Source organism: Sciurus carolinensis, chromosome 9 (genome assembly GCF_902686445.1).
Source record: "Sciurus carolinensis chromosome 9, mSciCar1.2, whole genome shotgun sequence".
In the NCBI taxonomy this organism is placed as follows: domain Eukaryota; kingdom Metazoa; phylum Chordata; class Mammalia; order Rodentia; family Sciuridae; genus Sciurus; species Sciurus carolinensis.
In genome coordinates, this window is record NC_062221.1 from 31414747 (window position 1) to 31439970 (window position 25224).

The window sequence follows — 25224 nt, forward strand, 5'->3', positions numbered from 1 at the left end:
TAAAAACTTTCCCTTTTAAGTCTACTTTTGTGAGTAGTGTTAATTCTCTGCCTGGAAGACTCAAGAAATGATGCTCTATCTGATTATGGGAAAAAGATTCAGATAACTCTGGGTGGTTTAAAATTTCCTACTGAGTAATCTGGATAAGGAGAAAGTACTTAAGATACTAGGGAGGCAGTAGGAGATAACTCTCTTCATGATTTAAGAAGCCTAGTTACTTATTGGAATAAGAAAAATAGTCAAATATCTATGGTTTTACAAAAAGTTAAACAAAAAAACAACGTTAACTTGAAAGTTAAAAAAGTTGTTTTCTTTTTTTTTTCACTTCTTTTTTTTTTTTTTACTTATTTTTTTTTATTATGGTACACAAATGGGATACATGTTGTTTCTCTATTTGTACATGGCGTAAAGGCATACCATTTGTGTAATCATAAATTTACATAGGGTAATGTTTGATTCATTCTGTTATTTTTTTTCCTTCCCCCCACCCCTCCCACCCCTCTTTTCCCTAAAAAAGTTGTTTTCATTCTGCTTCCAAACCATGTTCCTATGCATGTCTGATCCTTTGAATTTCTCCAAGTTTCTAGCACTTGAAAAAGACAAAAGCTGTAGCATCAGCCTGGCAGGCCACTCCTTATCTTACTCATTCACAAAGAATGTCCCCTTTGAGCTACTATGACATTGGCTGGTTACTCATTCCACAGATACCTCAGGATTGGCTAGGACTGCAACTAAAATACTGTTTACCTATAATCGAGTTGATAAGCTACAATGTAAATGTACGCAAGCTCCTGTTCTTGGCTTATGGTATGAAGAATTTGCTCTCTTATTTCCTCCTAAACAATTTCATGCATGATCCAGAACTCACTGTCTCTGGTCAGAAGAAAAGGTCTTTAAAGAAGAAAAAACCTCAGATGGGTCTGCTGAGTTCTAAGAACCCCAAAATGAAGCAAGCCCATGTTCTTCTTCTGGGACTTGACTCAGCAGGGAAGTCTACTCTCCTTTACAAACTAAAGCTTGCTAAGGACATTACAACCATGCCAACAATAGGTTTCAACGTGGAGATGATCGAGTTGGAAAGCAGCCTTTTGCTCACAGTCTGGGATGTTGGGGGACAGGAAAAAATGAGAACTGTTTGGAGCTATTACTGTGAGAACGCTGATGGGCTGGTGTACGTTGTGGACAGTACAGATCAACAGCGACTCGAAGACTCCCGGAAAGAGTTTGAGCGAATTTTGAAGAATGAACACATTAAAAATGTGCCTGTTGTCCTATTAGCCAACAAACAAGACGTGCCTGGAGCCCTGACTGCGGAGGACATTACCAGAATGTTCAAAGTGAAGAAGCTCTGCAGTGACCGGAACTGGTATGTGCAACCCTGCTGTGCCCTCACAGGCGACGGGCTGACAGAAGGATTCAGGAAATTAACTGGATTCGTGAAAAGTCACATAAAATCACGAGGAGACACTTTAGCATTCTTCAAACAGAAATGAGACAGTGGAAAGGTTGAAGACTGAAAAGAAACATTGTTAAAGTTGAAACGGTAATTCTTTATTTTTCATGTCAAGTGAGAAAAGCGCGTTACTAAGTTGGCCAATGTTTCCTGAGATGTTTTTTTCACGTAAATTCAGTTAAATAACTCTAGAAAATAGTTATTTTTAGCAAGAAACTTTAGCAAACTATATGGTAATGATCACTGAAAATGAATTTGTATTTTGCAAATTTTTAACATGTTGGATGATTCAGAATAATCATTCTTGAATTCAGATGAATTATGATTTTATTAATTTTATATGACTTCTAGAACAAAGCTTAAATAACTTGACTGCTAATCAAGTCAATTTTTTCAGGCATTGAATTTCCACCCTGAGATAGCTGAATGGTATGAACAATGAACTTTGTTGTGGAGAGGAAAAAGTTGGATATTAATATTTTGTATATCCTATTCCCTAAATAAAGCTTCTTTCCTGGATTCCTGCCAAATTTTTGAAACCCATTGCTGGGAACTTCCTCCACTGTGTCTTAAACAATGAACCTCAGGCTAATTACCCAGAAGCTATGTGCTACAGGGAGTAGAAGTGTACAACCTAAAGTTCTGGGCATTATAATAGTACCATAGAGTTTAGGGCAAGATCTATGCTTAGGGCTCAGCTCTAGGCTGCAGCCTTAAGACCTGCTTCAGTGGAATTCAGTGTTAACAGTTACTCATTACCTGCAACATATGTACAGCCTATTGTGCTGATAAGCAGGTAGCAGACCTTTGTTCCCTGGGACCTTCATGGGGGAAACAATATAAAGCTAGTAGCTAGAGTAGGGCGGTAAATAGTGTGTGTTATTGTAGGAGGAATTTTTTTTTTTTTCCCAAGAAATGTTTCATGTAGGAGATGTTGTCTAAGAGGTCCCTAACTTCCAGAAAGGTGCAGGTTAGTCACTGGAAGTTTCATCACTAGGATACTTTCCAGAGGTATTGTGACAAGGGAAGGGAGGAGAAACCAAGATTGAATTGGAATTTCTGTGCCAGGCTCAGAATTCCCAGGGTAGCCCTAGTCCTAACAGACTCTCTCCTCCTACCCTACATCCAATAAGGCTTATTTGGGTTGGAAGCAGGCCTCCAGCCTTCACAGCCTTGGACTCCAAATTCCAAGACCACAGAGGAAAATAAAGCTATGGTAAGTCAAGGGTATGGCCCCTTAAATTTATTTTATGGTTTTCTTCTTTCCTCTTAACCATGACTTATTTCTTGGTGTGCTTCCTTCTGTGTTACATGGTATGGTTCAAATAATGAAGGAGATAAACCCTTAATTCCTGCTGGTTGAACACATGTGTGTGCTAGGCAATAGGCTAAGTGCTTTCATACATCTTCTCATTTAATGTTCATGATAGCCCTGAAACAAAAATGGCATTATCGCAATTTTAACAAAAGTGAGTATTGAGACTAAATAAGGTTAAACTATAAAAGCCACAAAAAACAACTTGGTATTTAACTGAGGAATAGCAGAACCAGGATTCAAATTTAGGTGTGTATGACTCCAAGGCCTGTGTTGTTAATTGCCAAAATATTGTTTTACAGAAAAGGTATGATCTCTGTTTTCAATGAGCTTCTAATACCCAAGAATAAACCAGGGCTGGGGTGTAGCCCAGTGGCAGAGCACTTCTGGCATGTGTGAGGCCCTGATTCAATCCCTCACAACTGGGGGGAGAGGATTCCAGGCCAACATATATTTCTTTTATAATAAGAATGTTCTTAGAAAAATAAGTCAGAGAGAATAAATTGTGATAACAGAGAGGTAAGAAACATGCCAAAAAATTGTTGTAAAAAGATATTCTGATTTTAGGAAAATCTCAGGAGGGTGGCAATGTTAAACATTGCTAGTAGGGTTTTTCCCTGAGTTTCCCAGAATGGTTAAAACCTCAAATACATAACTCCCTTTACAATTTTCTTCAATATTTTTAAAATTGAATCTTTCTAGTAATCTTAAAATTAGGAACCACTAGTTTACTTCTATAGAAAATGTCTGAAGAAAATGTGGATGGGTATAGCGGTGTACACTTGTAATGCCAGAGTTTGGGAGGCTGAGGCAGGAGGATATCAAGTCTGATACCTTGCCTCAAAAAAATAAGGAAGAAGAAGAAGAAGACTTTGATGTAGCTCAGTGGTAAAGCACCCCTGGGTTCAATCCCCAGGATTGCAAAAATAAAAAATAAAATAAGATTAAAAAGTCTCTGGGTGTTCTAAGTATTTTGGTAATCTGAGTTAAGTCAAGCCCCTTATGACCCAGTCATCATGTAAAATTCAAAGAAAACAGTCTGAAAAAATATCAAAAATATTGGAAGTCCCTTGTGTGTGTGTTCTGTGTGGTGGACAGATGAAATGTTTTTCTTTTTTGAACCCAGGGGTGCATAATCTGAACCACATTCCCAGTCCTTTTTATATCTTATGTAGAGACAGGGACTCACTAAGTTGCTGAGGTTGGCTTCAAACTTGTGATCCTCATACCTCAGCCTCCCAAGGTGCTAGGATTACAGGCCTGTGCCATGCACCTGTTTTTTTTTTGTTTGTTTGTTTGTTTTTTCTTTTTCTTTTATGACTTGGGATTGAATGGGGTAGGGGCTCTACCACTGAGTTACAGCACCAGATATTTTTATTTTGAGACAGGGTCTCACTAAATTGCCCAGGATGGCTCTGAACTCAGAATCCTTCTGCCTCAGCCTTCTGAATCACTGAGATTACAGGAATGTGCCACCGTGCCTGCAGATATATTCTTAATGTAGAGGAAAATTTATAAAGTAAGTTTTTCCTGTCATTTCAAACTCTCTCCCAATATAGTAGCTATTCCTCAAGATCTCTGGTAATACCCTCCCAGAAACTTGTATGCTACTTTACTTTTCCATAAGTCACTTGCTTTCTTTTTGATGTTAATTCCACCATTCATTTCTTTCTCTGGCGTTTCCCTCCTGTTCTCCCTAGCACAATCCCTTCTGTTCTGTAACATACATACATATACCTGTAAACCCATTACCCAGATATACAAATAGTGATGATAGGAGACAGACATGAGTGGTGGGAACATGAGGTTAAGGGAATATTTCTATAAAATGGCTCCACTGTGCTGACCCCTATGTGCTTAGTTTTCCAAGAAGCAATTTACCTGCAGCCCTGCCTGGTTTAAGTCAACAGGATAAGTTACATTCCTCAGCAAACTACCTGTTATCTGCAGGAGAATGCGGGCCTGAAATAATGAGGATAAGAACACAAAGTACCCTCAGGCGGGGAGACTTTGGGTGACCCTTACACAGACCAGATCCCAGAATTCAGGGAGATACAGATAATTCCCCCTAACCTTAAAATCTGTAAGAACAGATTCCAATTAGAACCAGCCAGCATGGGCCAGAGTGACCTACAGTTACCGAGGCAGTGGGGACTTAAAGTCTGATGTCATCCTGCTGTCAGTCAAAAGTCAAGAGGTGGACCTGAGTAGGACTCTCTGGAAACTTCTCTGAGATTTCCCAGTAAAACTGGAGTGTAAGAGAGGCATGTTATCTCTCTTTTCTCTGAGAGAATCCACTATCTCCCCTGAGAGTGTCCCCCCTTTTCCCTTTCCCACCCCTTCTAATAACTTGTTGTCTGTTACTGTGAGCCACATGCCTGAAATCTTTCTAACTTGATCAAAAGAATCTGGATTTGAAGGGGGTGGGCTTAGTGCTATCTCAATTTCTTGGATGGCCCCAGCCCTGTAACAGTGACGGAAACTGAAGGAAGGGAAAAAGACAAGCAAGATGGTAGCAAAATATTCTTTAGAAGATGGGAAGAAAGAAACTGTGAATATTTATACTTTGATATTTGTTATTATATATTTTATTTTATTGTGGTACTAGAGATTGAACCCAGGGCCTCACATGTGCTAAACAAGTGCTCGACCACTGAGCTAGACCCCAAGCCCTTTTTTTTACTTTATTTTTGTGCATTCTTTCCAAGCATTTCATCAGCATATTTTTATTTTATTTTAAAATAAATTTTATTGCATATATTTGAGGTTTACAATGGGATGTTATGGGATACATATAGATAATAAAAAGGTTACTATAGTGTAGCGAATTATCATCTTACGTAGTTAAATTTTTCAGTGGGAAGAGAAGCTAAAAATCTACTTATTTAATAAAAATCCCAAATTTCTTAGAATTTTATTCTGTTCCCTATCTGTAACATAGCAAAACTTTTATCAAAAACAGCATACTACTATGGATCTGATAGCAACCAAAAGTACTCCACTTCAGATATGTTTCTGGGTTAAAATTTAAAGAGTAAATCTTAATCTTTGATATAAAGCTAAGTATCACTTAAATATTCTGAAAGTTAAATATCAGTTAAATATTTCTATCTGATTTTCTAAATATTTTATGTGAATAAAATTCCTATAGAACATAAGAAGAATGTTAAATAAAATAGCAGCAGTGGCTGACATATATTAAAGTTAATTTGTCTGTTTCAAAAACTGAACATTACGTGTTCTGACAATGTACAAAGGGAGTTTCATTAAACGAGAGAAGGCCAGTAATTTTAGATGAAGAGCTTGTGTTCCTAGTTCCCTATAAGTGACCCTCAGTCTCAGAGGCTTACTAATCACTGCAGTGTACTGGGTAAGTTGAGAACAGAACTCACTGGGATCTGTTCTGTAGATCTCCAAGTTGGCCAGCTCTTGTTCATAAGAGCTCTTTCTCCAAAGAGAAGCAAAGAGAATGTGAGAGAGAAAGAGAGAGAGAAAGGAAGAGAGAGAAAGGAAGACTTTCTTGGCAGTGCTAATGAGTATTTTAACATAAATACAAGCTAATGTCATAGGTGTTCCAATTTCAGTTCACCAGATTTTTACCATAGTGTTCACTATTAGCAATTAAATTACTTCAAGCATAAGAAAGCATATTTTACCTTGAAAGTGCCACACTCATATAAAAGATGGTTATTAGATGACAATTAAGAGTAGTGTTTTTACAAATACTATCTCATTTTGTTTTCACAAAAATCTTATGAGGGAGCTGGTCCCAGTGGCTCATGCCTATAATCCCAGAAGCTCTGGAGGCTAAGGCAGGAGGTTTAGGGAGACCCTCAACAACTTAGTGAGATCTTGTTTCAAAATAAAAAATAAGGAATGGGTATGTGGCTTAGTGGTTAAGTGCCCTTGGGTTCAATCCCTGGTACCATAAAAAACAACACAAAACAACCACAACAACAACAAAAAACTGTTTCTCCAACCAAATGTGACTATGGGCAAGTGTGCCCAAAATTTACAAAACATCTTCCTTTTTCCTTGATATCTCATATACACCAGCATTGTTGTCAGCTCTCCCTTCAAAGTTCGTTTTCCATCTGACCACTGCTGAATCCTCACCACTGTCAAAAGACTACCAATTCCTGCCTAGGTAACTGCACTTATCATATAAGTCTGCTGAGCTGGTCTTTTAAATATGAAAAACTGATCATATCATCCCCCTGCTTTACCACACCCCCTTGATTTCTTAGTGGATCTGGTGCCCACCTCCTGTTTCTCTTGCCTTCCCCTGCCTCTAGTCCAACTGAGATAGGGATTTAGGATAAAGAGAGAGGAATATTAAATCTTAAAAGAAACACCCACAAGTCATTGAGATGTAGAAAGTATAGTTGTAAATCTTGAGCAACCTGTCCTTGGTCCATGCCCTTGTTAAATGAGAGAGATGTGCAAGGGCAGGGAAAACTGGTGCAGAATTGTGCAGCTCCATCCTGAATCCACTTCCAGTGGGCCCTGATATAGTCCTTCTATAAATAGTGGACCCTGAGCCAAAGTCAGGGCTGCTTCTCACTCTCCAGACAGCCTACATTCTCCCTTAAATGTGTATCTATCTTCCTAAAGAAACCTGTCAGTGCCTTTGTCTGGTTCATGCTGAAATTCTTTTCCATCATGTATGCCAAGAACCCCATTGGTTCTGAGTTGAATTCCTCCTCTCCTCTGGGAACTCTGCAGACCTTTCTCCAGAGACATCTCTTCTCCCATGACAATTCCAGCTCCTCAGGAACCTGAGGCAAGAGGATCCCAACTTCGAGCCCAGCCTAAGCAACTTAGCAAGATGCTGTCTCAAAATCAGAAATTAAAACAAGGGCTGGGGATATGGTTCAGTAACACAGAACTCCTCTACCCCCAGTACCAAAAAAACAAAACAACAATAACAATAACAAAAAGATACTTGTAGAACAAATAAAGGAACTGTTGGAACCCTAAAGTTCAGGGCCCCAGGCTGCCTCTCAATGATGGAATATGGGTCCACTAATGGATAATAAAAAAGTGTAAATTGGGACCTACAATGGTGTCATTCAAATCTCAGGATACCATAAGAAGTCCCTCCATTCCAGGGCAGTAGTGAAATGCACACTAGCTTTGGAATCAGAACTGGAATTCTGATTGTACGTGCTTTGGTTTTTAGGCAGGTTGCTTTACCTCTGAATCAGTGTTCCCAATTAGAACTATGACTTACCTTGTGTTAAGCCATAGAAGATCTGGAAGGCCTTAGAGCCACTGCTGTTAAATTGCCCTAATAAACTAGGATTGTGAAACCCTCCTTTCCCAGTCACCTTGTCCTCACAAACCCCCCCTTTCCTGTCTCCCCATATCCATCCTACCTCCCTCATTTGCCTCACCTTAGAACTGGCAGGGAAAAGGGATTTAATTTTTCCTCAGCTTTTTATTTTGAAAAATTTCAAACCTTCAGAAAAGTTGACAGAGTAAAGTTGACACAGATGTACTTATTTTTGTAGTTATGGTACCGGGGATTGAACTCAGGGGCACTTAACCACTGAGCCACATACCCATTACATTTTTATTTAAAAAAATTTTTTTTTTTAATTTTGAGACAGAGTCTCACCAAGTTGCTTAGAGCCCCGGTAAGTTGCTGAAGCTGACTTTGACTCAAGATCCTCCTGCCTCAGCCTCTGGTGCCACTGGAATTACAGGTGTGCACCTGGCATCCTAGAGTTGATTTTGATGTAATATTGAAATAAATTTCTAACTCTTTTCCTCCAAATATTTAACCACTCATCACATCATTTATCAAATTGTTTATTGAATTGCTAATTTTTGCCACTGTTGCTTTTAAAATAGTATTCAAATCTTATTTTCTATATTTCCAATTTTACTACCCTAGTTTAGATTACTGTCATACTGCCAACTTTCATCTAGATTGCTAGGCAAGTACTCTTTATTGGTCTTCTATCCCTTCCTCTTTTCCTATTTCTACACACACACACACATACACATATAGATGCAGTCATCCTAAATTCTTCATAATTCTTCATGCCTACTTCATCACATATCTCCTTAGAATCAACCTTCTCTTATATAACCATAGTACCATTCTAAACATAAATTTTTCAGCATTATTAAATGTTATTTAATATTTCATAATCAAATTACCTTCATATTATCATTTGTAGAATTTATAGAATTTGTCTGATCCAGAATCTCTTGTACTTGGTTATGTCTCTTTCAATTTTGAACAGTTTCCTTGCCTTTTCTTGATTTTTCTGCTCTCTAGATTTGTTTGTGTGTTTGTTTTGCTCTGGGGATTAAATTTAGGGCCTTGCTTGTGCTAAGCCAAACATTCTAAGGCTGAACTACCTCACCAGCCACCCACTACACCCTACTTTTAAACAGGGTCTGACCAAGTTTAAGGCAGGCTGACTTTGGACTTGCACTCCTCCTTCTTCAGCTCCCTGAGTCACTGGGATTATAAGTGTGCACTACCACACCAAGTTTATGATTATTATACTAAATTTTCTTTTTGAAGTATTGGGGATTGAACCCTGGTACCTTGTACGTGCTAGGCAAGTACTCTCTCACTGAGTTATATCCCCAGTCCTGTTTCTTTTTTCTTTTTTTTGAGATGGAGTCTTGTTTTATTGTTCAGACTAGTCTCCAACTCTTGGGTTTAAGCCATTCTCCATCAGCCTATTGAGTATCTGGGACTACAGGCATATGCCACTATGCCCAGCTCATTGATCCTATTTATTTTTTCTTTGTGGTATTGAGGAGTGAACCCAGGAGCATTCTATCCCTGAATTACATCCCAAGTACTTTTTTATTTTTCATTTTGAGACAGAGTCTTGCTAAATTGCTGAGGCTTGGCCTTGAATTTGTGATCCTTCTGCCTCAGCCTCCCTTTGTTTCTTCATAATTAGATTGTGGTTAAATATTTTGGGCAAGACTATTCTTTTTTTTTATTGTAAACAAATGGGATACATGTTGTTTCTCTGTTTGTACATGGCGTAAAGGCATACCATTTGTGTAATCATAAATTTACATAGGGTAATGTTGTTTGATTCATTCTGTTATTTTTTCCCTTCCCCCCACCCCTCCCACCCCTCTTTTCCCTCTATACAGTCCTTCCTTCCTCCATTCTTGCCCCCCTCCCTAACCCTAACTCTAACACTAACCTCTCCCACACCCCATTATGTGTCTTCATCCACTTATTAGTGATATCATTCGTCCTTTGGCTTTTTGAGATTGGCTTATCTCGCTTAGCATGATATTCTCCAAATTCATCCATTTGCCTGCAAATGCCATCATTTTATCATTCTTTATGGCTGAGTAATATTCCATTGTATATATATATATATATATATATATACCACAGTTTCTTTATCCATTCATCAATTGAAGGACATCTAGGTTGGTTCCACAATCTGGCTATTGTGAATTGAGCAGCTATGAACATTGATGTGGCTGTATCTCTGTAGTATGCTGATTTTAAGTCCTTTGGGTATAGGCCAAGGAGTGGGATAGCTAGGTCAAATGGTGGTTCCATTCCAAGTTTTCTAAGGAGTCTCCACACTGCTTTCCAGAGTGGCTGCACTAATTTGCAGCCCCACCAGCAATGTATGACTGTACCTTTCTCCCCACATCCTCGCCAACACCTGTTGTTGCTTGTATTCTTGATAATCGCCATTCTAATTGGGGTGAGATGGAATCTTAGGGTGGTTTTGATTTGCATTTCTCTTATTACTAGAGATGTTGAACATTTTTCCATATGTTTGTTGACTGCTTATAGATCTTCTTCTGTGAAGTGTCTATTCATTTCCTTAGCCCATTTGTTGATTGGGTTATTTGCATTCTTGGTGTAGAGTTTTTTGAGTTCTTTATAGATTCTGGAGATTAGTGTTCTATCTGAAGTATGACTGGCAAAGATTTTCTCCCATTCTGTAGGCTCTTTCTTCGCATTGCTGATAGTTTCCTTTGCTGAGAGAAAGCTTTTTAGTTTGAATCTATCCCAGTTATTGATTCTTAGGCAAGACTATTCTACAAACAATATTTTACTTCCTGCTGCATCCACCAGGAAGTCACAGTGTCAGTTTGTCCTATTATTGGTAATAACACAAAATTGAATCACTTCTTTTATGATAACGTCCACTAGATTTCCCCAAGGTAAAAAAATATACAATTTCTTCTGTTTTTAATAAATGATAATATGAAACATATTTGATAAGATATATATATTCTGAGACCTTTTGAATATTGTTTCCCCCAAAGTGTTTCTCTTAATAGTTTAGCATCCACCAATGATCCTTACCTGAATCTGTTATTATTCTGGAAACTGTAAAATAGTGATTTTTCTATTATTCCTTGTACATTTTCTAGGTGGCATCCTTCTATAAACTTTCTCTTTTATATCCCATCTCCTTAATCTCTACTCAAACACAGGTCCATGGATCAGCATCAGAAGCACTATCTGGAAGCTTCTTAGAAAGTAAACCCTCCATCCCCACCCAGATTGATTAATCAGGATCTTCAGTGGGAAAGAGGTGTACAGACTTTTGAGTTGTGATCCAACACCTTTATAATCCATTTATGGTATGGGTTTTCTCAAGAGAGGTCCATGCAAGATTCTATTGACAAGTTTCTATGAGTGAGTACTTCCTTGTTTGAGGGGGAACACTGAAGTTGTTTCCCAGGTTTACCTTGTACTAATTTCCCTGTCTGGATATCTTAGGCCTGAAATTATTTCTCCAAGGAGACTTGCTTTTTTTTTTTTTTTTTAAATTGTGGAACCAGATTGTGGAACCAACCTAGATGCCCTTCAATTGATGAATGGATAAAGAAACTGTGGTATATATATATAATGGAATATTACTCAGTCATAAAGAATGATAAAATTATGGCATTTGCAGGCAAATGGATGAATTTGGAGAATATCATGCTAAGCGAGATAAGCCAATCTCAAAAAGCCAAAGGACAAATTATCTCGCTGATAAGTGGATGAAGACACATAATGGGGGGTGGGAGGGGTTAGTGTTAGAGTTAGAGTTAGGGAGGGGGGCAAGAATGGAGGAGGAAGGACTGTATAGAGGGAAAAGAGGGGTGGGAGGGTTGGGGGGAAGGGAAAAAATAACAATGAATCAAACAACATTACCCTGTGTAAATTTATGATTACACAAATGGTATGCCTTTACTCCATGTACAAACAGAGAAACAACATGTATCCCATTTGTTTACAATAAAAGAAAAAAACCCCAAAAAATAAAATAAAATTGGGGAATAGTATTAGAAATCAAATAATAAAGCCAGTGTTGGTGGTGCATGCCTCTCAGTGACTCGAGAGGCTGAGCAGGATTTTAAATTAGAGGCTCTGGGTTCAATCCCCAGTACCACCACCATACAAAAGAGAAAAAGAAAAAGAAATCAAATAATGAATGCTAACTCCATTCAGTATGGCTTACAGGAAATGAGAGGGGGGAGTAGAAAAAGAAAGGAAAAAATATATATATTTAAGACCACGTAAACTGGGAATGCTGACACATGCCTTTAATCCCAGCAACCAGAGAGGCTGAGGCAAAAGAATCTCAAGTTCCAGGCCAGCCTCAGCAACTTAGCAAAATCCTGTCTCAAAATATTAATAATTAATAGGACTCAAATATAGCTCAATGGTAAAGTTACCCTGGGTTAGAAAGAAAAAAGAATATATAGCATTAAATACACACACACACTTTTATTTTAATGAATAACACTGACACCTGCTCAGCCTCTCGAGTCACTGAGAGGCATGCACCACCAACATTGGCTTTATTATTTGATTTCTAATACTATTCCCCAATTTTATTTTATTTTGGGGGGGGGGTTTCTTTTTTTTTTATTGTAAACAATCCACACTATAGGATTTTTCCTTCTCCTTCCCATTCCTTATTTGTAGCCCTTTTCTTCTACAAAGAAACTTGGTTCCAAAAAAGCATCAATATATTTACTCATAAAAAATATTAGTATTTTCAGAATCACTATGCCAACAACACCATCTCTAATAAACCCACTTAGAAAAGTTTAAGATTTTCTTTTCTTTCTGTCCTTATTCAAAGTGTTATGTTCAAAAATGAATTTTTTTGTGCTTTTATGTGTACAAATCGTTCTGTTGATTTTTTGTTATCTATATTTTAAGCTTTGCCACTTCATCTTTTATGCATTAATTTTAAATTTTGAGTTTGTAAAATATTTATATGCCTCAAAGTTAAAATTATATAAAAAGGAATTTTTTTCTTTATTTTATTTTTATTGTAAAAAATGGGATACATGTTGTTTCTGTTTGTACATGGAGTAACAGCATATCATTTGCATAATCATACATCTACATAGGGTAATGATGTTTGATTCATTCTGTTATTTTTTCCTTTCCCTCCACCCATCCCACCCCTCTTTTCCCTCTATACAGTCCCTCCTTCCTCCATTCTTGCCCCCCTTCCACCCCCAATTATGTATCACCATCGGCTTATCAGCGAGATCATTCGTCCTTTGGTTTTTTGAGATTGGCCTATCTCACTTAGCATGATATTCTCCAATTTCATCCATTTGCCTGCAAATGCCATAATTTTATTATTATAAAAAGGAATATTTAGAGAAGTCTTCCTTGCTTCCCTAGCCATTTCACCTATCTCCAACCTTAACCATTTTCACTAGTTTCTTGTTTATCCTTCATTTTCTTGCAAAAATAAGTAAATACATATGATTACATGTTTATTTTCCTTTCTTTTTTTACATAAAAGGCCACTTTTTCTTTTTTCTTTTTTGTACCAGGGATCGAACCCAGGTGTGCTTAACCATTGAGTCACATCCTCAACCCTTTTTAATTTTTGAGACATAATCTCTAAGTTGCTTAAGACACTGCTAAATTGCTGAGGTAGGCCTTGAACTTTTCAGCCTCCTGCCTCAGCCTCCTGAGCTGCTAGGATTAAAAGCATGGCCACCACACCCAGTTTGTAGCCATTTTTATTTTGAGACAGGGTCTGGCTAAACTGCCCATACTAGCCTCAAGTTTGGGATCCTCCTGCCTTAGCCTTTTGAGTAACTAGGAATACAGGTATGGGCCACTATGCCCAGCCCAAGTGACATTATATTTCTAAATCAAGTTGAATTTTCTTTCACTTTAAGGCATTTTTTTCCATTCGAGTCCCACTTATGGACCTTAGTTGCCTACTACAAAGGAACATGAGAGATTCTGGTACATCATCATCTGTTCACCATGAGATAACCCCTATTATCTACAGTTTCATTTCTGCTTTTTTCTTTTTAAAGTAAAAGATACATTTTATATTTATTCTAAAACTTAATCATCTGTTAAAACACCACACTGATCTCAATTTGTAAAAATAAATCCCATATATCTAGACACACATATATGTAAGCTTACACAGAAAATATATGAAATATATAAAATGGGTGGTTGCATTATAGATGAATAGATTTTCTATAATTGTATTTTCTAAATTTTGTATAGTGAGCACATGTTGCTTTTATATTCAGGGATAGAATATGTTATTTTTAAAAGGGCTGTTTAATCCTTCAAGCCTATATAAAACATGAGTGAAAAATATGGCTCTAAAAATATCATTTCAAATGTTGCATTAATTTAAACTAATAAATCCTTTGAAATATCTCAAAATATAGACACATGAGGGCACTGTAACCAAGTTATAATATATAAGAAAAAATAAAACCAAACTCCCAAACAACTTACATTGAGAATTCACTGTTGGTCAGGTTTTGTTCTAAGCATTTATAAAATTATCTCATTTAATTCTCACTTAACTTTATAGGGTAGAACAATTATTATCATCCTTATTTACAGGGAAAAGATATGAGATTCAAACCTATGCAGCGACCTAAAATTGTGAAAAGCATTTCTGTGGTCTTTTGTATAGAATCAAGCTTTTACTATCCATTGTTTGATAAGAATTCTACGCTATAGCACTGTGCAAAGTTTTGATTCTCTCTTAAATCCTGGCATACTTCACAGGAGCAAACACTAGCGATGTACTACTAAGAGTCTAAGAACAGCTAGAAACAAAATGGACATTTAACAAAATCTATTTTACATTAAAAATATAAAAGTATAGAAAGTTTGGAAAATACAACTCTTAGCATTTTGCTGCATTTTCTTGCAGTTTTTATTTTTATGTGTGTATACAGTTAATATATCATTTAAAAACTTTTTTGTAATAAATGACAAATATTTGTTTCAAAATATGCACACATTGTAGAATAACTAAATTGAGTAATAAAACATGCATTTTTTGTGGTGACCAGTTAAAATCTGCACTTATTTATACTTTTTGGTACTGAGGATTGAACAAAGAGGAACTTTATCACTGAGCCACATCCCCAATCCTTGTTCTATTTTTTTTAAGTTTTGAGACAGGGTCTCACTGAGTTGCTTAGGGCCTTGCTAACTTGCGATCCTCCTGCCTCAGCCTCCCTAGCCACTGGTATTATAGGCTTACACCACAGCACTTGGCATACTCTTTAGTTATTTTTAAGTTAGGCTGTTTAAACGATGGTGCAACCAGTGTACAATAGATCTCTTAAACATATTCTTCCCATCATTCCTATGGAGGGAAATTTGACCAAATCTATCAGAGCTATTTTTGCATTTACCTTTTAATCTACCTTTTAATGTGTGGGAATTTTCCCTGAACTGAATGATAGAACTGAAGCAACATATGTGTAAGGTTAGTCAATATGGTATCATTTATAATAGCAAAATTTTGGAAATAACCTAAATGTTCCTCCATAGGAGACTTTTTTTTTTAAAGGTATATTCACCTAATGTGGTGGCACATGCCTGTAATCCCAGTGGCTTGGTTGAGGCAGGAGTATCACAAGTTCAAAGCCAGCCTCAGTAATTTAGTGAGGACCTAAGTAAATTAGCCAGATTATGTCTCAAAATAAAAAAATAAAATGATCTGGGGATCTGGCTCAATGGTTAAGTACCATTGGAACTGGTACCAAAATAAATAAATAATAAATAAAATAAAACATACATACAAAAAGTACATAAGGAACTGGTACCAAAATAAATAAATAATAAATAAAATAAAAAAGGTATATTCCCAGAGTGAAATAATATCCAGTCAAACAAATGATAGAGAGGACATGTCAAAGGGAAACTACAAGGGCTAACGGATAACGGTACCCAACAACAAGTATACCTAAGGCCCAGAACTTTGGTTCTCCACTGAAAGTTTTACATAGTAGCTAGCAAAGAGTAGTGAAATGCATGGCAAGATCACAAGTGTTCTTTAAATTACTTTAGGATTGTCTTTAAACTACTTTCAAAGTGAGAAAGCAGAGGGTGGTAGTTCATTTGTAGAAAAAAAAAAAAAAACAGAAGCAAAGAAGCTAATGGGAAAATATATTAAAAGAAAAGGATTAATGGGACTAATTCTTGACAGGGTCCACTGAGGTTGGTGTGAATTATGGCTATAGGTGTCTCCATTTGTCTGGAAAGGAAGATTCCTTTAGTAGTACAGGCACATTAAGATAACTTCTGATTGGCTACTGACCCCAATGCCCACATTAACATGGGATTGACTTGTAGATGAAGCCCCAATAGGATGGTCACCATGACAGTTCCAGAGAGGAACAACTAAGGTCAAAATCTCCACTACAGACATGAAAGAGGAGTTGAACACCTGACTGGCAAAGAGTACAGGTGGTCCCCAGTTCTTCTGGTAAATTTCAAACTAATAAATTTGGAGACAGCATTGTCTCCTTTGTCATTCTCTGCTTGAGCCTCACTTTGCTTTTTCTTTACTTTCACTTCACTTTTCATTTTACTTTCACTTATAATAAAGTTCTCTTCAGTGGTTTTTGGTGTCTGAATTTAAAATTTTTTCACTGGAACACAAGAACCAAAGTTTGGAGTTTCAGCTTCCTGCTCTCCCATGACAAAAAGAACCAGAGCACCTTGAAGAAATGGCAATTCAGATCTGGGACAGGTAAAGTATAAGATGTGCCTGAGATATTTTTTTGTGTGCTAGAGAACAAAGACTAATGGAGATAGGTTAAAAGGTTTCACGGCAGCTAAAAGGGCTCCCACTAACCAAATGGTAGACAATTAAGCATCCAAAAATAAATATTTTTAATATTCATTAAGAATATAAGAAGCAAAATATACATATATAAAAGAAGCAGTGAAGGAAAGAAAAATTTGGGGGTGGGAGGAAAGGAAAGCTCTTTTCTACAGAAAAAAATGTAGAGGGTCACTATTTTTAAAATTTTTTTATTTGTTCTTTTTAGTTATACATCACAATAGAATGCATTTTCACATATTATACATACATGGAGTATAACTTTCCATTCTTGTGGTTGCACATGATGAGTTACACTAGTCATGTATTCATATATGAACATAAGAAAGTTATGTCTGATTCATTCTACTGTCTTTTACTATTCCTATCCTCCCTCCCTTCCCTTCATTCCCCTTTGTCTAATCCAATGAATTTATATTCTCCCCCTCACTCTCCTAATTGTGTTAGCATCCGCATATCAGAGAGAACATTTGGCCTTTGGTTTTGGGGAATTGACTTATTTCACTTAGTATGGTAGTCTCCAGTTGTATCCATTTACCAGCAAATGACATAGTATCATTTTTGTTTATGGCTGAGTAATATTCCATTGTATAAATATGCCACATTTTCTTTATCCATTCATCTGTTGAAGGGCACCTAGGTTGGTTCCATGTCAGGGTTTCCAGGACCCCCAGCCTTGGGCATGGTCAAGATGGCGCCTGACGCTGAGCCAAAAGCGGCCAACTATACAGTAAACAACCAGCGAATTCCAATGATTGGCTAGTTAACGATGTGACTAGAGCATGCCCCCCTCGTGTACCTATCCTATGCTTGCAGCTGTCCGCGTTTACCTCGTGTACTCTCCCCTGATTGGTTGAAGTGTATATAAGCCTGGTGGGTGGGAGAGTAGAGAGGCAGAAGCGGAAGAAGCGGTGGAGGCGGAGGCTGAAGCTGAGCTGGAAGCTGGGAGTGCGCGGAAGCTGGGAGAAGCTGAGAGAAGAGAAGCTGGGAGTGCGCGGAAGCTAGGAGTAAGGGAAGTGTAGGAGAGGGACTGTACATAATAAACTTCCAAAGCTTCAGACATTTGTCGTGTCTCTCTCTGCGGGCAGAGGGAGCGCGATAACTGGTGCCGAAACCCGGGACATGAAGGGAAGATGAAGGCCTTATAAAAGAAAACAAGGTAAGATATTTGAAAAAAATTTTTTTGTATACAAGTTAAACCGGTTGTAAAAAAGTTAAAGGGTATCAGGATACGCTATCGGCGGTCCTGGGGACACGCGGAGTGCGGTCCGGTTGAAAGGTATTGGGACGCGCCATCAGCGGTCCTGACGCGTAGAACGCGGGTTAAAAGGTATCGGGATCCTGACGCGTAGAATGCGGGTCAAAAGGTATCGGGATACGCCATTAGCGGTCCTGACGCGGGGAACACGGGTTAAAAGGTATCGGGATGCGCCGTCGGCGGTCCTGACACGTGGAACGCGGTCTAATTAAAGTGAAAGTAGAAACACGTTTGAAGCGGTCCAATTAGGGTGTAGGTAGTACGTGAAAAGCTGCTATAAAAATTCTAATGCACACTTGATAGTTTTCCTTTCAGTAATCTCGTTGCTCCTGGCAGCTAGGCCACTGTTTGATTTTGTAACTGCCATAACTAAAGCTATTTAAATTAGTAACAATGGGGTCTGAAACGTCTAAATTCAGAATGCAGCAGCCCCTCAGGGAGTTATTAAAAAACCATGGGACGCCATTAAAGGAAAAAACAGCTAAAGTATTTCTTGATACTGTGGAAAGGATTTCCCCTTGGTTTTTGGATGAGGGCCTTTTGAATACCCTACAGTGGGAACAGCTGGGGAAAGACCTTCGTATAGCGGATAGGCAAAATCCTTTGCCAGTAGGCACTATGGCTATTTGGTCTCTTATTAAATCCTGTCTGCAAGATAAAAACAAAAAACCTTCACTCACCGAGCCTTTAGCTGAGGGAAGACAGGTTTTGGAAGAAATAAAAGAGGAACGCTCATATCTTTCTCAAAATTCAGAAAAAGGAACTAACTCAGATGAGGAACTATCGGAAGGGGAATTATCAGGGGAGGAACTGGAAAAAAGAGTACAAAGATTAAGACTAGATAAAAAGCCCCCTCTAGTGCCCGTGTTGCCTAGTGCACCTCCCATAAATAGGGAACCCCCTCATGAAGCGTCCGGTTTCGGGTTACGCTCAGAATGGAGTTATCTTGGATCTGTAGCGTATCCTGTTTTTGAGGATGCTCAAAATCAAAGATTCCACCAACCCTTAGACTTTAAAATAGTGAAACAGTTAAAAGAAGCAGTTAGCATATATGGTCCTCAGTCAGCTTTTACTATAGCCTTAGTAGATACCTTGACATCATTAAACTTAGTGCCCCAGGACTGGACTAATCTTGCTAGGGCCGCTCTGTCTGGGGGACAGTACCTTATGTGGAAAACATCATGGCAAGAAATATCTACGGATACCGCCCGCCGAAATGCAGCAGCGGGGAATCCCCAAGTCGATAGGGACATGCTTATGGGCGTAGGACCTTATGAAACCCTTCAGGCACAGCTTAATTATCATCCAGCAGTCTATGCGCAAATTGCCGTGGCTGCAACCAAGGCCTGGAAAACATTACAAGGAGCAGATTTGCAGGGCCAGTTGTCAAAGGTAACTCAAGGGAATAGTGAGCCCTATGCGGATTTTGTCGATAGGCTAATTCAAACAGCATCACGCATCTTCGGAGATGCAGAGCAAGCCATGCCCCTAGTAAAACAGTTGGCTTACGAACAAGCTAACAGGTGGTGTAGGGAGGCCATAAGACCATGGAGAAACAAAGACTTGTCCGCCTACTTAAAAGTGTGTAGAGATGTAAATGATACTTCGGCGCAGAGCAGTGCCTTTGTAGCAGCCATAGACAGACAAACCACCTTGTTGTCTGCTGCACTTGCACAAGCCCAGGGGAGGTTCCCTTCAAGAACTAATAAAGAGCCTTTAGGATCATGTTTTGTGTGCGGACAGAAGGGACATCTAAAAGCCACTTGTCCAAACAAAAGGCCACCCTTTGCCCGGGGTGGGAACATCTATACAAAGAATAACCTGGGAACCGGACCTAGGCTATGTCCAAGATGCAGAAGAGGAAGTCATTGGAATAGTGCCTGTCAGCCTATTAGAGATAGGGAGGATAATTTCCTAGGGTTGAATCCTAAACTTCAAAAAAACGGGAGACAGGGCCCTCCCTGGGGCCCGCAACAAATATACGGGGTAATTCAACAAGTTCCCCGACGGTGGTATCCTCCCACAGAGAAGGGGAGCGCAGAGCCACCTCAGGAAGTGCCGGATTGGACATCTGTGCCACCTCCAGACTCGCACTAACCCCAGATATGGGGGTGCAGATGATTGATACTGATTGGCATGAAAAAATCCCACAGAACAGTGTAGGACTATTACTAGGTAGAGGTTCCTCAACACTAAAAGGACTTATAGTACACCCAGGGGTTATTGATCCTGATTTCACTGGACAAATAAAAGCCTTGGTCTCTTCACCAAAAGGAATTACGGTCATCTCTCCAGGGGATCGCATTGCACAAATGCTTATATTGCCCAGTCGACATTCTTTGTGGCCCAGTGAAAATACAAATAAAAGACAAGGAGGTTTTGGATCAACAGGAACCACTTTAATAAACCTTACTATGGATATGGGACAGAGGCCCCTTCTAAAATTAAAAGTGGGAAATATGGAATTTACAGGTTTATTAGATACGGGAGCAGACAAAAGTATTATTAGCGCAATGGTGTGGCCAAAGCACTGGCCATTGATCACAGCAGCTCAGAGCTTGAGAGGCTTAGGAGTAGCAGAAAGCCCCAATCAAAGTGCTTCCTCATTATCGTGGAAAGATACAGAGGGACACACAGGAATATTTCAGCCATATGTCTGTAATGTTCCTATTAGCCTATGGGGACGAGACGTCCTGCAGCAAATGGATATGAAACTCACCACTGATCAGACTTACCAAGGGACTCCTGTAAGAAATATGTTACAAAATATGAACTATGATGATAAAAAAGGATTAGGAAAACATAGTCAAGGATCTACCCAACCACTGCCTTTACTTCCACCAAAAAATGATTCTCATGGATTGGGTTTTTCCTAGGGGCCACTGATAAACCATCAATCCCTATAATATGGAAAGATGATAAGCCTCGCTGGATTCCACAGTGGCCCCTAACAAAAGAGAAGCTAGAGGCAGCTCATAAGTTAGTACAAGAGCAGGTACAAGCAGGTCATTTACAACATTCTACCTCTCCTTGGAATACTCCAATATTCTTAACAAAGAAAAAATCAGGAAAATGGAGGTTATTACATGATTTAAGAGCCATAAACAAACAAATGTACCCCATGGGACCCATCCAATGTGGACTCCCTCTTGTCACTGCACTACCAAAAAATTGGCCTACTATTATTCTGGATTTAAAAGATTGCTTTTTCTCTATACCCTTACACAAAAATGATTGTTGGAGATTTGCTTTTACTGTGCCCTCTCTTAATCACACTCAGCCTGACCAGAGATTCGAATGGACTGTGTTGCTTCAAGGTATGGCTAACAGTCCTACTATATGTCAAATATACGTAGATAAAGCGTTAACAACTACTAGACAAAAGTTTAAGAGATTGTTGATTTATCATTATATGGATGACATACTTATTTGCCATCCAGAAAAAGAAGTTTTGTTAGAAGCATTACAATTTATAACTCAAGCATTAGAAAAGAGAGGACTAACGATAGCTCCTGAAAAATTACAATTAGAGGAGATCCAAGAATATCTGGGTACAAGGCTCACTGCTACTACAGTCAGACCAACAAGGTTGACCATCAGGACAGATCAATTGAATACCTTGAACGATTTTCAGAAACTCTTAGGTGACATTAACTGGATCAGATCCTATTTAAAATTATCCACAGGGGGATTAAAACCTTTATTCGATATATTAAAAGGTAATCCTGACTTGAATTCCCCTAGGAAACTTACTCCGGAAGCACAGATATCCTTACAGCTAGTAGAATAGACTTCAGCAGTGTTACGTTGATCGTTGTGATCCTACTCAACCATTAAGTTTAATCATAATCTCAGAGAAGCATACCCCTTTTGGCATAGTTTGGCAAGGAGGACCTCTGCAAAGTATAAATCTCCCTAGCTCTCCGGCTAAAACATTGCAATCATATCCCCAAGCTATTGCTCAGGTAATATTCAAGGCAATAGAATCTTGCATTACTGTTTTTGGAATCCATCCGTCTATTATTATAACTCCTTATTCCACTCAGCAAATTAAATGGCTAATTAATAATGATGATGATTGGTCAGTATTATATTGTTCCACTTCAGCTCAGTTCGATAACCATTATCCCCAACATCCCTGGATTCAATTCTGTAAAAATACTCCCATAGTTTTTCCAAAAGTGACTAGTGTCCAGCCTCTTAAAGACTGTGTAACCATTTTTACTGATGGCTCCAAAAATGGAGTAGGTGCAGTACTTATCAGTAAACAACTTCACACCATAATAGTTCCACCCAACTCCGCACAGGTTACTGAACTTGCAGCTGTAATATTAGCCCTTAAATTAGCAGATAATCAGCCATTCAATCTTCTATCTGATAGCCTATATATCGTTAACGCTTTACAGGTTCTTGAAACGGTACTTCATATTTCTTCCATGTCCACGGTAGCTTCTTATTTTACTACGCTACAAAACCTTATCCTACAGCGTAAACATCTACTCTATGTAGGACATATTAGAGCTCATTCTAATTTACCAGGACCTTTGGCCAATGCTAATGACTTGGTAGATATGGCCACCAAATCGATCTTTGTTTTTTCCATAGAGGAACAAGCAAAACTCTTTCATGAAAAATTCCATGTAAATTCCACTACTTTGAGCAGAAAATTTCCTATATCTAAATGTATGGCTCGACAAATAGTAAAAAATTGTCAACATTGTGCTCCTTTAATCCCAGTACAATCCTTTGGAGTTAACCCCAGGGGACTGCTGCCTGGTCATATTTGGCAGATGGATGTAACCCATATTTCTGAATTTGGTACTGTTAAGTATGTACATGTGTCAGTAGACACTGCTTCAGGGGTCATTATGGCTTCCGCTCATTCTGGAGAAAAGGTAAAAGATGTCATTCAACACTGCCTACAAGCATTTGCTGGCTGGGGCATACCTAAAGTTATTAAAACAGATAATGGTCCTGCTTATACTTCCAAAAGCTTCCAGTTGTTTTTACAAACATTTAACATCCAATCAGTCACTGGCATCCCCTATAATCCTCAGGGACAGGGCATTGTGGAAAGAGAACATCTTACTTTAAAAAATTGTCTAAATAAATAAAAAGGGGGAATAGGAGCCTCCTACAAGTCTCCTAAAGATAAACTTAATTTAGTTCTTTTCATTCTAAATTTCTTAACTCTGGATAGGGACGGCCATTCTGCAGCTGATCGACATTATAATCCCCATAATACTCCTCAAGTATGGGCAAAATGGAAAGATATCCTGACAGGTTGTTGGAAAGGACCGGATCCAGTCCTTCGTTGGGTCCGAGGGTCTGTTTGTATTTTCCCACAAGATCAACAGACTCCAGTCTGGATTCCAGAAAGGCTAATCAGAGTTTTACAGCATGCAAGTGATGCTGCTCCTCCTCGCAATGGCGAGTCTGAGCCTTCCTCCAATAACAAAAACTCAGACGGAAAGGCAAACCCGGAACCTATGGGCCACTGTTAGCCTGGCCATATTTTTCACTTCTAACTAACACATTTTTTATCCTTCCTTTTCACTAATTCCTCTACAAGCCTGTCAATTCTACTGATGATTTTTCAGGTCGTGCTGTTTTTGGTGACAAGGATATCTCTAGCCTTTCTTTGCTTTAACAGAAGGAATTTCTGCACTTTGCCATTGGAATCATACTACAAATCAGACCCAGAGTAGAGCAACTCGTTCTGCTGACTCTAGCTGTAATATTGCTTTTCCTCCCACGTCAGCTTGTGTATTTCCTCCCTTTTATGTTTCTACCAACTAACATTTCTAATAACACCTCTTAACTGTTCACTAACCGTGTGCTATCTCTCACAATACTGGAATGGTTCTTTTGCCACCCGTGCAATTTGCACATTTCTATCTTCCTACCAGTCCTAGTTTCTGTTGCAGATGTAGAATTGCCAGTGCTATTGTCGAGAAGCAGGAGAGGCTTTGACATTGCAACAGCCGTGATCACTGCCATCACAGTCCTTGCAGTAGCAGCATTGACACAACCATAACAACAATCATTTGGCCAAGAATGCAGCTGCAGCCTTGCAGACCATAGAGACTCTATCAGAGAGTGGACTCATTATAAGAACAAGTGGATACCTTGCAAGAACTTTTGGGACTGGGATGCGTTTATTCCCTGAGAGCTGTTTGTGTTGCCCGTATTGTAACACTTCTGGGATGTATATTGTTTCTGTATTTAATATGGCTATATGGTTTTTCTTCTGTTTATAGATTTGTCAAACAGCGGGCAGGCTTAGGAGCTATGGTGGTACTCCTCTGCCTTGGCCCTCCTTCTCTTCATTCGTTTTGGCATGCATCTACGAGCTAGCCAATAGAGAGATCAAATTATCTTTCATCAGGCCATGACCGCCCTAAAGGCCGACAGCCCCCCATTAGTATGGCTCTTGATGCTGGACCGGTAGTCAAAGACGGGTAATGAAGGAGGTGGCTGTGTACCAACCTAAGACAGGAGCTGCAGCATGCTCTGCAGGCTCTGATGATGGGTAAGGACATATGCTGACCACTCAGCCTAAGACAGACACGGTCCTGAGCCTTAGTTTAATAGTAAAGAAGGGGGATCTGTCGGGGTTTCCAGGACCCCCAGCCTTGGGCATGGTCAAGATGGCGCCTGACGCTGAGCCAAAAGCGGCCAACTATACAGTAAACAACCAGCGAATTCCAATGATTGGCTAGTTAACGATGTGACTAGAGCATGCCCCCCTCGTGTACCTATCCTATGCTTGCAGCTGTCCGCGTTTACCTCGTGTACTCTCCCCTGATTGGTTGAAGTGTATATAAGCCTGGTGGGTGGGAGAGTAGAGAGGCAGAAGCGGAAGAAGCGGCGGAGGGGAAGGCTGAAGCTGAGCTGGAAGCTGGGAGTGCGCGGAAGCTGGGAGTAAGAAGAAGCTGAGAGAAGAGAAGCTGGGAGTGCGCGGAAGCTAGGAGTAAGGGAAGTGTAGGAGAGGGACTGTACATAATAAACTTCCAAAGCTTCAGACGTTTGTCGTGTCTCTCTCTGCGGGCAGAGGGAGCGCGATAGTTCCATAGTTTAGTTATTGTGAATTGAG

The 25224-nt window shown here is 39.1% G+C and overlaps 2 protein-coding genes across 4 annotated transcripts in view; both read left to right on the forward strand.

Moving 5' to 3' along the window:
* The window catches only part of Arl14 (ADP ribosylation factor like GTPase 14), a 96168-nt gene extending 94217 nt beyond the window's left edge, over positions 1-1951 (forward strand). For all 3 annotated transcript variants that reach the window (XM_047563109.1, XM_047563108.1, XM_047563110.1), the window contains one exon: positions 705-1951. In XM_047563109.1, the coding sequence (XP_047419065.1) occupies positions 705-1493 (789 nt within the window). In that variant the 3' untranslated portion in view covers positions 1494-1951. The remainder of the gene's footprint in view (positions 1-704) is intronic.
* The window catches only part of Ppm1l (protein phosphatase, Mg2+/Mn2+ dependent 1L), a 499143-nt gene that overhangs the window by 53482 nt on the left and 420437 nt on the right, over positions 1-25224 (forward strand). The window lies entirely within an intron of this gene.